At 35.8% G+C, this 17207-nt stretch overlaps 1 protein-coding gene across 2 annotated transcripts in view; it reads right to left on the bottom strand.

Moving 5' to 3' along the window:
- pip (heparan sulfate 2-O-sulfotransferase pipe) overlaps nucleotides 1–17207 on the bottom strand; it is a 90562-nt gene that overhangs the window by 2379 nt on the left and 70976 nt on the right. For both annotated transcript variants that reach the window (XM_076365787.1, XM_031990358.2), the window contains exons 3-6: nucleotides 12002–12075; nucleotides 1691–1897; nucleotides 1131–1210; nucleotides 102–383 (exon numbers count right to left, since the gene is read on the bottom strand). In XM_076365787.1, the coding sequence (XP_076221902.1) occupies nucleotides 102–383; nucleotides 1131–1210; nucleotides 1691–1897; nucleotides 12002–12075 (643 nt within the window). The remainder of the gene's footprint in view (nucleotides 1–101; nucleotides 384–1130; nucleotides 1211–1690; nucleotides 1898–12001; nucleotides 12076–17207) is intronic.

Raw genomic sequence — 17207 nt, 5'->3', positions numbered from 1 at the left:
TCCCTTTTACAAGTATTTACTTTCGATATTAAAAGGGGGATAAATAAGAAGAGCGGTATGGCAAGTAAGTATACAGGAAGTCTCGCGTTAAAAGCACGTACGTGCATCTCTCGCTGTGCCCGCAGAAGAAAAGCGTTTGTCTGCGGTGATCGCCGATCCCCTCGTGGATTTCGCCCTCCAGATATCTGCATTCACGGTCCGCCTTAAGTACACAGGACTCGAAGTCCTTCTTCAGCCAATTGGGATCCGGCAGGGGCAGGTCTGGGAATATTTGCTTTCTCTCGACGTAATACCAAGGCGCTCGCACGTAATAGTACCAGGATATCACTCTCTCGACAGGATCCCGGACTATATTGATGTAAATTGGCTGCGGCAAGTTGAACCTGCGGAGAGAAAAATACAGAGAATCAGATAGGCCGCAGGGTTTGCAATTAGAATGGTTCCGGGTAATGTTCTTATCCCTTCTCGTTTAGACGATTCTTTCTGAAACACGAGGGACACTGGAACAAATCTTCAAGGAGTCGAAGGTAAACCATAGTCTGTTGTTTTCTCTTTATTTCAGCGATTTAGAGACTGGCGAATTCGAGAATCTCAATTATTTTCGATTAGCTTTTGTTACTCTCGTTCTCTTCGAATGATCGAGAGACTGTCGAATTGGAGGATGTCGATTTTTAAAGATTTTGTCCTGTTATATTTCTTTTTTTCCCAACGATCTCGATAAATCGAGATTTAAAATAGTAATGCAATTGAGATAAAAATATTCCCATATGAACAAATGAATAAAGTATTTGGTATTACATTTCTTATTCGATTCTTTGTTTCAGAGAAGACCGATTTAGAATGATTGAATGTGAAGTTGAAAATTGAACGCATCATTCTGTTATTGGTTGTTTTTGATGTATTAGTGTTTGTAAATTGCAATCCCTTACGTTATATACAAGACCGTATTTTATGGTTCAGCGTATGAAGAAGAAAATTTAATTTTCTTTAGTAGTTTTTAAGAGAACAACACGCTACCCTCGATATAGCGCATTGTGTGCATGCATCGGAATTTAGTGGATTGCTCGGTGGATGTAAAGTACAAATGGAATTCTGATTTAATGAGCTGTAACTAATTGCAGGAAACTTACTCTGTGAAGTTGGTGAAGCACACATGCTTTATGTATACGGATGGCTCCGAGTAGCTGCTGACCATTCTGGCGAGTTGCAACTAAACAACGGAAACAATTTTATTATTGTACCAATATCTATTGTCGACTAAAAGATGTATCCCACTTAAACAATCTAATTTTACCAACAACAAATTCCCCTAATCGAAAAAATCCAAAGTTTACGAATAAAGATTTAGAAAAGTACTACCATTTCTTACAAATTATTCAAATATCCGCGATCTTCGTTGATACTTTATTAAATAATTATTTCATTATTTATTATAAAAATCATACCGAAAAGTTTTAGTTAAAATTGTATATCAAAATAACTTTTAGAAAATGAAAAGAGTTGAAGTTTTGATCACTTCAAGTTATTAAAAAATTTCTTGAATGACAGTGTACCAAAAACAAAAAGCTCATAATTGATGGATGACGTAGTTATAAAACGAATAGTATTGTAGTTACATTATAATTCTTGTTAGTATATAATAAATATTTATTATGTGTTAACATTCAGTGAATACAGATGTATTTAATACCTGTTCAATGGGCGCAAGACGTATGGTCTCGACTCTCTGCACACGATCTCTGTTAAACGAGAAGCCATTCCTCATCGACAGCCTCCTCAGCAGTTCCATAAACGTTTGCGAGCCCACCTTTGGCACGCGATTGAAGAATAGAACCTTCTTGCCCGCTCTCTTGGTGTTGTTCAACGCATCGATATCCAATATTTCCGATTCTCTGTGCTGAAATCGAACAAGAATAATTAATTAACACATTCTTCGAACTTTATAGCCGCTTCTTCACCTTTCCCAATCATGTCACTTAAACAATTATATGCACTTCAATTCGAACATTACATTCGAAATCTCTTTTAAATAAATAATTGTTCGCATTGCTTATCAAACACACGCTTTTCATCGACTTCCTACTTTTTTTATAATATTCAAAATAGAAATAAAATTATACGATATTCTAACAGTAGATACAATATTATATTATAAAATTACATTACAATAATAAATAAATTTTCGGAGAAAGTAGATGATCTCCCAGGGGAGACCAGCTAGGCAAAGTTGTATTATCGCAGCGGTACAGTAATACACGGAACCACAACATAAATTTCCATAGAAATTCCTATGGGAAAGCAGATAGAGAAAATCTTATTTTCTCCAAAATCCTGATATACGCGGCGCCGGTCGGCGTCATTCGCGTTATTCGCCGCGATAAACACGGTTACCGTAATCCGATCGGAAGACGGGTCCCCTTGTCGTCAATTATATTCTATCCCATTCCCATGATTCTTCCCCGGCGAAATAACTGAAGGCGATGTCGGACAAGCTATTCCATTTCGATGAGCGCGACCGGCCAGCGAACAAGGCGTTCGTGAACGAAAGTACGAGAAACAAATATCTTATTTCTACCCCGGGCTTCTGAATTGTTTTTGCGCTGCACAATATTCGCCACGGTTATGAACCAGCGGGGAAGTAATATGCGAGTGGTTCAGAATAATAGTCGAACTCCTATTTCTGAGCTCTCGAGTAAGAAAGTTTTTGCGGAATCTTTTTGGATTCATCAAATATAGATATTATAATATTGTTAATAATATAATTACTCTGAATTATTAGCGTCTAATTGCGATTGGTTATTACTAGTAGTAAATGCTATTAATGATTACTAGTACCATTAGTTATTACTAGTAATTGCTATTAATTATTACTAATACAATTTGTTATTACTAATAATTGCTGTTAATTATTACTGATACCATTGGTTATTACTAGTAATTGCTATTATTTACTGCTGATAATTACGATTGATTATTCGTAGTAATTAATGTTCACTATTACTGGTAACTGTTATTGACTACTGATATTAATAATCGTAATAGTAATGTTCAATTAATCCAAGAACATTTCGCAAAAGCCTTTCTTCTCGAGAACTCAGAGATACGAGTTAGACTAGTATCATTCTAAGCTGCTCGTATAAAGTGCGTCCGATGATTAGCCTAACGTTTCATTTGGAGATCTGAGAATTCAAACGTTGTAAGCAAGAAGAATTCAACGGCGTAAAAAATTCCTTTTTTAATAAGACTTTATTCGCGAATAAAGTGCTCGGTCCTTTCTCGAATACCCTGCAAATGATTCTTCAGCGGAAAAAGGGAAAGCACCGAGTTCTACGATGTTTGAATTATTTATGAATCTTATTCGCGTATTCGATCCTCTGCGTGATCCTATTCCTCTCGTTAAGCTTGACAGTTTGCGAGAGATGCTAATCTTATTTTTACGCGACGAAATCTTATCCGCGTTCGATTTATCGCTATCAGACTGTATCAGCGTAATCTTTTTAGTATTCAATCTGAATTCCCGTTGCGGAGAATAGTTTCTTCTATCTTGATCGCGATGTACGCGTGTTCTCCGACGTTGGGAAACGATTTAGTAGCGGGAACATTCGTTTAAACAATAGAAACATGGTTCCTTGAACAACATTTCTTCCATATTTCAACGAGTTTAACAGAAAGGAATATTACTGGATTCTGTCGGGTTTAAATTAAATACTATTTCACTGCCATCAATCGTTATATTCTACGGTAAACATAGGATAAAGTAAACACAACACTATTTTATGGATTGTTTAACATGGGTTATTTAAGAACAAACTAGTTATATTAGGGGAAGGAACGAAAAAACTGTTTGCTAGTTAGCGGAATGACTTTTAACGTGTCCCATTCAATCTTTTTATAAAGCCAGAAAAATTTCGATATTTTTTCGTAACCGAACATTTATGTTGATCGAATGCGCGCAATGAAATTTTACTTGTATCAAATATATTAATATTATCACCTAACGAAGGAGATTCGCAGAACCTCTGAGACTTCAGTTCCGCAGTTAAGGGTTAATCCACACTTTATAACCGTACAAAATCAGTGATTGATAGTTACTGCAGCAATTCCCAACTTTTTGCGTCTCGGCGTGCGAACGAATGGAGGATTAAAATTCTGTAGCACACTAAAAAATACATCTATTACAATAAGTACCGCATATTTTTTAAATTGCCGCAAGCATTTCCGCGGGTACGACACTGAAACGAATCAACTGAGGTGAATAGCCTGTGATATCCAAAATGTAAATAATTCATAGACAGAGTGAGATGCGGCGAACATTGTTATTGGATTTCGTTTCGCTGGCTTCTTATGTTTACGAAATCCCGGTAACACAGATTAGAGTATATACTGTTTCTTGCAAACACCGAGGAAGTGCGTGCGGTCGAGTCCCCTGCCCTTGTGCACGTTTACTTTACTGTAGGGATCTCACGTTAGCCAAGCCGGCCTGTGGCTCAAAAGTGAAGAGAGGCAAGGAGACTCGGCAGCGCGCTTCAACTTATCTCGCAGCTCGGCCAGCGTCGTGAGTGGAAGAGTTCCCTTGCCCCTGTGACTTTTCAGCTTCATGGATTGACTCAGAACGTGAGAGCTGCAGAGTATATACTAGATTATAGATGTTTCAAACTGATTGGATTGGACAGAAAGTTAAAAGAACGAATAAGTATTCATTATCAGTACTTGTTATAAATAAGTATTTAATAAATAATGAATAAATAACAAATAGTTATTGAATAAACATTTATTATTCCTCAATCTAGCTGTTTCCCCATTTCCTTACTGAAACTCATTCAAACAAAAGTTAAAAGTTTCTATTCAATCGAATATGTAAGTGACTATAATATGTAAGCGACTATACGTAAGACATTCGCATAATATCGATCATTCGTTTAATGAAAAGTCGGGTGACCAGATGATTGGATAACTGACATTTTATTATGGTTTATTTGTAAACGTCCTACAAGCAAGAAAAATATTTAACGAGACAAATGCGTTTGGCCAGCGGAAGGTTAAGTGGATATCACACGTTGCATGGTGGCCAGGTGGAATCCAACCGATCCTCTTCTTCTTCCTGTCCGCGTGACGGTGCTCTTCTCGGTTACCATGGCGCAAGTAGGTACGTTACATTATTGCATTATTACTACGCGCGTTTGCACGCTTCCTCCTCGATTACGGATTCCCTCCGCCCTCTTCCCAACCGTTTTTCCTCGGTGGATTCTTCACGGAGTCGCAATCCGTCTTTTCTGCTTACTACCCACGGTATTAAAGGATCGCGACGTAATTTGCTTCGCGGTTATCTCTATGTAATACCGAACATTACGAGGGAAATCCGCCGTGTAGCCCTTGCCCGGCACATGATCGGCGTAAACTTAGCGATGGGATCGAGCGTTCCGCGGAGACGATATCATGGTACTGTAAAAATATTAGGTCACATCGTCGTTTTAACTTTTTAGTTTCCTAATTTTATAATTTTTCAATTTTCATCTTACTGTCATTTCTGAAAATATTCGACAAAATGAATCGGCAAACGGAGAAAAGTTATACGCAATGATGGTCGATACGTGGACGATTAAAAGGAAATATATGTATTAATCGTTTTTTTATTTAGCGTTTAATTACTGTTTCTGAGTTAATATTAATAATTAGTGGTAATCAATATTATTAAGAGCATTGTAATATTGCGATATACGTAAAACCGTGTATCATTCGCCATAAGGAAAACAAAAATGAGAATTGGGCGTCGCTCTTGAAAAATTAAGACAATTTCCTCTTACTATAAAGGGAATGCAAGCGTATCTACTGTCAGTTATCGATGATTAAATCTCAGCCGCGATATCGTTGAACGAGAAACATGTGAATTAAAACAGATTTTACGCTTGTGCATTCCGGATATGCATCAGAGATGATTCATCCATGTTGAGAACGTGAACGACGAATACCGGGATATTCATAACTGTTTACTACTTGAATTCATTTTAAAAAGTGGTGAAATAGTTACAAGGATAAGACTCGAGTAAATTTTTTAATTAATTAACTCGAAGCTTTCCCAACTTTCGATACATGAAATTGAAATGTAAGTGAAATGAATTGAATGAATTGAATGAACTAGAAATGTAATTGAAATGTAATTGAAATGTAATTGAACTGTAATTGAAACATAATTGTGATGTAATTGAAATGTAATTGAAATGTAATTGAAACATAATTGTGATGTAATTGAAATGCAATTGCAATGTAATTGAAATGAATTGAATGAAATTACAATATAAAAGAAATGAGTTGAATGAAATTGCAATATAATTGAAATGAATTGAATGAAATTGAAATACCTCGAAACAATTATTTAGAAAGAGAAAATCGTGAAGTAAATATTCTGGTAACTATAAAATATTAGATAATTATTACATAATAATTCAAACATTACGACATGATAATAAAATCCAATAAAACTAAGTTAGATAAATATGATATTTTAATAAAAGACCTTCTACTTCGCCTTCTTATAAACAAATTTCACACGTGTTCCCGTAGTTTTTATTTTTTTCTTCAGGTACATTCACCTTTTCTCAAATCGTATCACCGTTCCGGAAAAACATCCAACGCGTTTGCGTGTCCACCGATTAAGGCCAGACTTCATCGCGCATTCAATCCGTCCGCGTTTTACGTTTCCCCGAATGAAACCTCCTGTTTATTTCCCCCGGACAATTGACACAAATTTTCCAGGAGACCGAGATTGCGGCAACGAAACTAGCCAAATGGAAAAAAAAGAGAGGAACGAACGGCAACGGGCGCGAATAGAGACGCAGAATGCGTCGGGAATGGGAACATCGCGCAGGCGACCGAAGAAATAACTTTAACGCTGGGTTTACGTTGGTCCAGTTGCACTTCAGTTCAGTGATCCGATCGAGCACTGGACTGTAACTGGAATCTAATGTGAATGATCATTCGTATTGTACATTGTCGTTCTAGTAATTAACCCTTAAGTTAAGGTTACCCTTAATGTTAAGGACCTTAACACTAGACTTACGGAATGCGCCAATTTGGCAGATATTGAATTTTATAAATATTATATGCTAAATGTTCATGTGAATTTTCACTTTTTTAATTTAATTTTTATTTTAAATTCCTAATTTCCATGATCCGAATGAACGAATATGAACTTTGCTAGGAACAGAATGAATTGTACAATAAACGTCGATAAGCTTAGTGTTAACCCATTGTGTGACTCACTGTAGAAAATTGTTAAAATGAAACCAAGATAACATTATAATAAAACTAAAATGAAAACATTGTTAAAATAAAATGAGAATTTTATTGAGTCGAAAAAGACCCGAATAATGTAGCAGAGTTAATCTTGAAACAAGCTTAGATTAAGGGCCTGCAAACTGCGGTTCACTAGACAATTACATTGTCATCGAAACTTTACTAAAACAAAAGAATTCCATGTTTATCTGCATCTACGTTTATTTTCAAGCATAAGAATTGATAATAGGGAAATAATATTGAACTTGATCTCAAACGAATCGAGTTACATTGATCTTTAGTAACTTTCGTTTGAAATCTTTCTCACGAGTCTAACACGATATCGTATACCAAGGGGTGATGAATAATACAGCTTTAACTGAGACAGCAAGAAGTTCAGTTTCTTATGAATGTTTCCAACGGTCATTGAGGAATTGAAGCGAAACGCGTGTCGCGTCGTGACGAAACGAGAAGATGACTCGTGAACGGTGGACCGATCAGAAAAAGAGTGAAAACCGGGAGATCCGACTTTGTCCGAGTCATTGTCCGTTATGGGGCGACCTTCTTCGAGGTCCACCCGTTACATATGTTACGCGGGCACCTGAGAAACGGTAAAATGTGGATCGGAGTCGGAGCAGAGTCGAGGCACGCGAGGAAAGAAAGAACGAGAACAATCGAGTTGTGCATGCCGCGAGGAATATCAATTCTCATCGAACTCGTTAACGAATTGTAACTGTCCCCGCAATCTCAGCCAATTACAGGACGGTGTCCGTTGCTTGAAATCGTCGGGATGGCTGAGAATTCATGGAGCATAGCTTTAAAGTGTTTAAAGTGTTTCTAGTATTCCTGGATCGATGATTTGTGTTTCTTCGCAGAAAATGTCACCGCGTTAGATTGATCATTTGCAAACATAAAATAAATCATCTTCACGTAAGAGAAGTAGAGAAACATATCTGCTTCGACACTGAAATTTGAACAAATATTCGGATTAAGGATTTTCGTTGTTTTGCCTTGCGGATGTCAAACTGATACGCGGTTTAGCAATTTCTTCTACGTCTGTTATCAACGGATTTACAAATATTTACTATACATTTTGTTCTCCCGTTCTTAGAAAAATTGATGTTCGTTCATTTAGATCTTGGAAATTACAGTTTTGAAAGTAGATAATCAGGATACATATTTGCGTAATTGCATTAATGAAAATCGATTCAAACATTTACCAAACAATGTTTATAAAATTCGATATGAGTCAAATTGACTGGTTTCGTAAATATTATAAATACAGTAATATTATTATTACGGTATATTATAGTAACATTAATTGTTTGTTATGTTCTTGCAAAAATCTAATAAAATCGCTTCGGATCTTTAACGTTCTCGCTTCGATTTGCGCCTTAGAAATAAGAAATTTACGCAAAAATGTGGGAACAATAAAGGTTGAACAAACGCAGACATTTCAGTTGCTACCGCAAGGGTTGATAAAAACGTAGTTGAATAATATCAAGAAACCGTGCTCACGCCCGAGTCAAACAGACCGAACAAGAATCATTACTATTTACCGGTATCAATATTTTTTCCCAGTCTTGGGCTACTGTCTGCTCTATTTACGTCGGTTCCTCGCCACTGATCATCAGGATGCAACCGCGTTCCGACTCCGTATCTGTTACCTCACGCTGACGAGGAGACAGCGGCCAGAAATTCCCACGCAAACGTCTTATAGTAATTCCGTAGATGAATTTCTGCGCGCGCTCGTTAACCAGAATCCTTCGAACTAGATCCACGGTTATGCATACAATCGATCTAGCGCGCGGGTATATTAGCCTCTTTCGTAGGTAAATGTTGCTTTAGGTCAGTGGTTCTTGGCACGTTCTACGCTGCCCCTGCTGGTGTCGCGTTTTTCTAGCGGTTATGATTTTATCTGTCTCGCGAAACACGTTGAATCGAGTAGCTTTATGCACGTTCTTGTTCGACGCGTTCACTGCTACGGGAGTTTTGCATATTTTATACGATACAGTTGAACTTTCGTAACTCGTAAAATATCTTCTTTCTCTTTCGTTGCGCCGTAAAAACTCCTATAATTGAACATTTGCTTTGATATTTATTTTACCTCAACGATTTGAAATATAAAAATTCTATCATTCGAATTATTTGTCTCGGGTTTAACGAGTGTTTTACCTCAACAATTTAAAACATAAAAGTTCTATAATTTGAATTATTTGCCTCGCGTTTAATGTGCATTTCATCTGGACAATTCGGATTCAGAAGATATCAGAAGATATCGATTCACATAGAAATACTATAATACAATTCTCGAATTCGGATTTTGTGCAAATGTGAACTTCGACTTGAAGGCTAACCTTCTTCTGAATTCGAGTTGTAGAGGTAAAATACATATTACATGTGAAGCACATAAGTCAAAGCCTTTAACACCGGCCACCGGTACAAACCTTTAAAAGAATTAGTATCATTTCAAACTTTAAGGTGACATGTATATTCGTCAAACGCAGTTAACTAGTTAACTCGAAGATCTTATGTCTTACTTAAAAAATAATTATCAATAATTTATAATTAATTAACGAAATTCAACTATGGAATAGTGAAGTAGTTAAGGAAATTAATTCTCCCTCTGTGCCAGTGTTCTACAAGAGGTTAAATCTCGATTCGAATTGCCCGCCACTGAGCACATTATAGAGCATGAAATGGAGGTTAACTGTAAAATGAAAGACCTTTACGGAATAAAGCATAGATTCTCGTAATAGTTGAAGATTACATAGAGTTCCAACAATGTGGAGATAACTCGAGTCTGAATGTAACGGATACGTAACACATGTACACATGGATGCATTATTCGCAGTGTACAACAATTCACGGCAAAAAGGAGAATCACAGCCGCAACTTAGGAGAAGATTTTATGTCGCGGTTACTGAACAGAAAACTTATACTTCAAATGCTCCGTGTACATCAATTTCCTTTAGATTACTGTTTTTCGATTCTTCACTGAACAGTCTACTTACCGGAAGAATATTAATAAATTTCTCAACAACCGAGACGCACTGAAGAGCAGAATAATTTCCCTTCAAATAAAAAGTCCGAAAGAAACCGTTACACTATCTTATTCAGATAAAATTATGAACTCATAGCTGTTACTACTAATACTAACAAACTATGCGTTAACAACAAATTTAGTGGGAAGTTACTAATAATTGTTTTCATGGGATTATTATGTTAATCACACTATCCACTAAATTTCAAGCTTTTCTTCGTATTCCAAAATAGACTAGCCAATTAGTAGATATTTATTCGCTGAACACAAACTTTTTTTCTTGAATCTTACATTGGCAAAAATTAAAATTAATTAGAATAAATAGATTCTTTTACGTCCACAGTTCAAAGAGTGATTCTTACAAATTTTCTTACCCTTTCACGATTTAAAACGAAAGCGGAATGGATGCAGATTCTAAACAGGTGCAGTATACTTTAAATTAACTCTAAAGTTTGAACTACTGAATTGATTATTTACAATAAATCAGCTTGGTAACAATGTAATTTCTTTCCGAGTAATCTGATACCAAGAATCATCGAAGTACACGTGAAGCGGTCAGTCAAGCGGACAGATGGTTGAAGTTTCAGCATTCGGGAAGCGTTTGTTCCCCGCAAACAACACGGTTCAGGCAACAAGGAATGGCCTCGATTTTCTTGGGAACGCTCTGTGAATGCGTCTCGTATCAAGATCAAGAGCTTATGTACACGGTAACTCGATCTAAAACTGGTACCGCCGATTCCCGGCCGCGATTACACCTGTGCTTCCCTACTTTTAGCATTTTTGCCAACGTACGGTCGCGTTTTATCGTCGAATTTATCCATTCGTTCCGTAATTAGCAATGATCTTTGTCTTTTCCAGTCCGTCCGGTTAAAGCTTATTCAACTTTGCTAATACGAAATTGTTGTATTTTAGTTTTACCACCCACACATGTATTTGTTGCATTCACGACTGAAATGTAATTGGATCAATAGCTAGTCCCAGTCGCTTTGACTAATTTCATCGCGTATTCTCGTAATAAATGTCTACAAAGACAATGAATTTATCGTGTTAAGTGTTTCAGATTTAATATACACTTTACTTTGTGATAATTTGTGATTACTATGTAATCCGCATAAAAATTGTAACAATAGGTTATTTTCAGTTTCTTCAGACATTCACTAAGTATCCGAGTGAAACTATTTATTTTCAAAATCATTTCCAATATTCAATCCTTTAAAGGTGTCAATAATTGCGACACAAGGAAACCGAGAAATCCTATATTCTTATAGGATCCAACCTTTCTTTTTTATCTTTTACCGACGCTGCAGGCGACTCAACTATTTTGCATTTTAATTGTAAATATGAAGAACGCATATACAGCGGTTAGAAAATTAAAATACAAAACTTCCCTACTGGTAAAACCGAACACGCTTTAATTGAGCAGACTGTTCGGTAGAGAAACCTTATAATATCGATTGGTATCGGAATATTTTGAAACGCAATTTCTGTAACACTTAAAATGTTTGGTATGCAAGTTATTATGCCAATTAAAAGAATATTTGTCGAAGTTTTTATGTGACATTCATTGAATTATAAAAAGATATAAATCTTGAATGCAATGATAATTGTATGAAACAGTTAATGAAACATTAATTAGATTATCGGAACTGATAGGATTATTCTGAAATAGAATTCTGATATACGCACCTTCATTGCGAACAAACGGTGTCCGTTAGAATAATGGACAGTTCCACTTGGATTAGTATCTGTTTGCGCTGCTTCTGAAAGAAGAAATGAAATTCTAATTAGTAATAAATATTAACTAATATTTATTATCGAAATAAGTAAATAGGGTTATGTGCATGAGTCTTCTGAATAAAGGAAATGAATCAAAGGAGTACATGAATATTTTAATGTATAACATACATATTTAAAATTTGAAAATTAATTAGCAACTCAAAAGTAGCATATTCAAACTCATTTTCTTTCAACCCAAAAAGAAGTTCACATTTTTACGTTGGTATTAAAATTATTTTATTCAGTCCATTAACATTATATAATAAATACCGATCAGTTAAGTCGACATTTCTTTTTCGATCTCCTTTATCAGATTTCGATTGACTTATAATTTTGTTTGCACATCGTTAAATGAATTTCTTAACTTCTCAGAGAAGAGTCTCTCATCTTTTCAGTAAATGTAAGATAATAATTCAGTAATGGGTGATCTTCACTGATCCGGTAGTTCCAGTATTAACGGGAAAAAGATTCGTGAAGGGAAACGCAGACTTCCTGAATCGACCGATTACACGTTCGCCTGAATGCAACAGCTGCTCCTTTTAAATGCTGATCGAAAGAGTATCGCGCCGATGTCCGTGCACCTGAATTATGAAATCATCATCACCGAAGACCCATGTAGAAAGTACTAATCACAAACAGCTGCAGAGACGCTCTAAATTAATCGACGTTCACCAGGAAGAATTTGGTTTATCTCGGTATTTACGTGGACGCCTTTCTCCTATCCGAGGAAAATGTTACATCTCGCAGTGATTGCACGACTCAGGATTCAGGAATTAGCCACTAAAAATCGCGGATTCCAGATCTTCGTGCTGCAAGAAACGCGTTTCGAAAGTCGTACCTTTTAAACGGCTCGAATGTTTTATACAAGGGGATGCAGAGCTACTTTGCAGTCTGCAAGTATTTCACAACCTGATATTTAATATATTCATAATATTTATAATGTTTATGATCTTTGTAATACTTATAATATTTGTAATATTTGTAATATTTATGATATCTATAATATTTATGACATTTAACATATATATATTTATAAATTCCAATGTAATTTTTGCCATCATATCTATCTGATCTTACGTAAAGCAACGCAGTAATTGATAATACAAATAAATTTTTAACGTTAGCCACAATGAATAAAAAAAGAATAATAATAAAATATCAACGAAAGCCGGTCCCACGAAAGTTATAAGTAACTTTACAAAACTATAACTCTAACAATAACCAGCCTAATATACAAATTACACAACGCTAGACGAAAATAATGCACCGAGGTCACGAAAACCACGTGAAACCCGCAGATTCCACGTGTCTCGATCAGCGTCGGGAGAAAGTGTTAATTTTCAATCAACGTTGCCCGCGGGCGTAATGAAGGAGAAAGCAGATCGAAAGGATTCACCCGGCGCGGCGCGACGCGGCGGCCACGTGTACAAAAATGTTCCTTGCGCTCGTAATTAAATCATAAAGTAGCTCGAACATTTCTCTTTAATACTTTGCGGACGAAGATTCGTTAATATTAGAGATCGATCGGAATTCCACGATCCGTGATTTGGTTATTTCCATGATCTGCGGACGGGCGTCGCCCGCCGTCTATCGTTTGTTTCTATACCGAGAGCTCTACTATACGTAGTGCGTTCTGAGTCATTAGAGATCCTTCGATATATGAACGAATCTGCTACTCTATATTAATTTTTTTCATCGATTTCACTGTAACATGTGTAACTCTCGAGCTTGAACAACCTTCATCTTTAATAATTAAAATATACAAAACCTTCTGTAGATGAAAGGAATTGGTTTACGAAAAAGCAAACTGAATAGTTAATCAATCAGTTTCTGTAGAACAATTTCGAAATGTCAGTTTCACTGTACGGTAGTTTTAGTGTCAAATAATAGAGAGAAAAGAAACTGTACAATGTTATTTTGCTGTTTGAGTAATGAAATCATTTGTTTGCAACTTAGTGTTCCCAATATGAAAGTTTGATCTCACCAAAATGTCGATATTCGTCCCCATAGGTTCAATGGTCCGTGCAGTTCGCAGATATTCCATGTTTTCGTGCGACGAAAACTAGCTAATTACAAACCGGAAAACATCGGCGACGGCCGAACAGCTTGTTACGGGTTTCGAGGACCAGCTCGATCTTGATAAGTTCCCGATGCAATCGGTTATCTTGGGTATAATAAGATACGCGCGACCCCTGCGGGAACGTTAGACAGTGGCGACTGTGTTATGTCTGATAATTAACGGAACGGAATTAACCGTTCGATGAAATCGTCGGTGGAATTGGCTCGAGCACACGAACACACAAGAAAGAGTATTAATCATTGGCAGACCGCAGGTCTCTATGGAAATTCAAATTTGTAATGCAGCTAGAAAATAGAGAGTTAGGAAGATAGGACATGGGAGAGTAGAATTATGAATATTTTACATAAATCAAAAATTTACAATTTTCCACTCTAAAATTTCCTATAAATACAGAAGAATTTATAGTCTATTCATTAGGAATTATCGTAGTGATTGTATGATAATTACTATTATGATTGAAATAAGTAAAAAATTAAATTTTTTTTTATAATACGATTGAATAAATGATATTGTGGTAGGAAATTGCTCCACCTACTGCATAGTAGTATCGTAAATGGCACAATACTTTTGTCATTTTATAGATTTTTCTCATACTACGCGTATTTTATGGAATTACTGCATTTTCAAATTTCACAGTTAGTAGCTGACAATGTAATAAATTAATATACTCGTGAGCATATGACAGTGAAACTCGCGTGGAATCTCAGGAAACGCATTCCCGCCATACTTGTAAGAATTACTTAATGCACGAACGCTTAATGTACAAGAACGTTATAACTCATACAATACGTCGCATGCGTAAATTATCTTCTTTTTGTGGTTTCCTGGTAATTTGTAATTGCAATACGGTTCATTATTACAAAAACTGATTTCAATAGAATATTTTATGAAAGCTCGAATAAAACGAATATTCTTTGCTGGTCTGAGGATTCTTTCTGGCGAGGATAAAATGAAAAGGCAATCATTAATTTATGTTAATAGTTATTACGGTTACGGTAAAGTATTTCGTTTCTTCTTACAAGATTCCGTATGGAAATAATGAAAAATATATTGAATCGATGACATAATCGCCGTTGTTTTCAATGACCTTAAATTGCCATTTTAATTAATTCAAGATTAAAATTAAGAACCCGTAATCGCGGAAATTGAAGGGTTTAAAATACGAAAAGCCTTTCCGGTACCCCTAATACTTTGTTTTTATGTGCAATACCGGGCGCGTTATAAAAACATGGGGATCCTCCAGACTTTTTACGATTAATCGCTTGCGATGCCTATTTCACGCTGTGGATACGTGATTGAAATGCAAACGGAGGACTTAAAAGGAATAATAACGATAATTCGTTCAACCTTGGCCGGATTGTACATACAGAAGCAACTAGTTTCTGTATTTTACTACCTTTTTTAATTCATCGGAGAGATCAGGTAGGAAATACAATCACCGAGAGCCTCTCTAATTATTTTGTCATCAGGAAATTGCCTTTCGTTGTACCAAAGTATTTTTCACAGAATCGAGATTCGTATTGGGACTTTTAAGGAAACTACGACTCTGGAGATAAAGAATGAATCGTCCCTTACGTCTGCGAGTAACATTTATCGTTATACAGGGTGTTGCAAACTTAAATAGCTGAACTGTGACTGATTAATATGTAGGAAAAAAACTACCAAGTAGAATAATAAATATTGTTGTAATATTTGCTAGTAATTATTAACAATAATATTATTAACTATTATTTACTATTATGTACTATCATTTACTGTTTACTATTATTTGTGTCTATGCGGCAACTATTAAAATGTAATAAAAAACAATATTTTGCGATAATGGTATATTTATCATTCTATCAGATGATGCAAGTGGATTGATTGTTATACATCAGCAATTTCTAACATGAACGTATATAAATACTACGTTCAAGATGCAGGTGCACGATGCAACAGCGGTGCACGAGTCTCCCAGTTTAGGGATGAGCCGAGGCTAACGGCACTGGTTGCTGGCAACTGTGACCCGACATCCCATGAACTCACGACACGTCAATTGCTATTAAAGTAACCCTGAGTTCTCCATTTTTCAACTACTCGATGTAGAATAATATAATATTCCTGTTATTGGAATCATAGTAATGTTTCGCTGTTATTAACCCTTTGCGGCCGTAATGGCAACTTCAAGCTTTGATATCTTAAATCGAAAACTGCAACTAGCAGGAAAGTAACATGTCATATTTTTCGTTTAATATCCTTTTAAGATATTAATGCATAATAGCATAATTCAGTTTTCTACGAAAAGATTATGGAAGTTTAAGACGGTCTCGCCCATAAGGAGTTAATAGAAAATTATCGACCGTTAAGGATTAATACATAAATCTAAAGAAATCAAATGTGTACCCATATCACTAAACTGCGGATTTCTATGCATTTACTGGATATTTGAAAGTACAACATTGAATTTCACTCTAATTTAACACTGAAACTACTAGTTAACTTGACTTTTTGAAATTTCTCTATAGAAATTCTAAGAGTGCATCTATCGAGACTTCAATTGATTTACAATTCAGTCTGCGTATTGCTAAATCGATTTCTTTAATCATTTCTTAGAGAAGCATATGTTGTCTTTCTAGTAATTGCAAAAAGAAGACATCAGTCTGGTAGTTTTTGTATCAAATATATGTAAAATATACAAAATGTAGTGCTATCTATAGTACTTTCTAGGGAAAGCCATTTTCCACCGTGATTCTGTTTTCCTAATTATACCCCTAAAGATTCGAATTTGCATAATGATCCGCGGGTCTACTTATCATCCATCATCCTCCACTATTACCATCTATTACCTTATATTATCATCCATTATCCTTTCGCGAATTATTAACAATGAAATCAATTCATATATAGCCCCATAATGGTATTGCTGCAAAGTCTAACGGCCATAGTCACGATATTCTACGGTGAAGGGTTAAAGACGCAGTTAGTCTGGACTGCGCTCAGGTGCCCCGCGCACGTAACACAATATCGTATCGAATCGTTTGTTATTTAATTGAACGC

This window comes from Nomia melanderi, chromosome 3 (assembly GCF_051020985.1).
Source record: "Nomia melanderi isolate GNS246 chromosome 3, iyNomMela1, whole genome shotgun sequence".
Classification (NCBI taxonomy): Eukaryota; Metazoa; Arthropoda; class Insecta; order Hymenoptera; family Halictidae; genus Nomia; species Nomia melanderi.
Note: the sequence above shows the minus strand (reverse complement) of the source record. Positions and strands in the feature narration are given on the sequence as shown.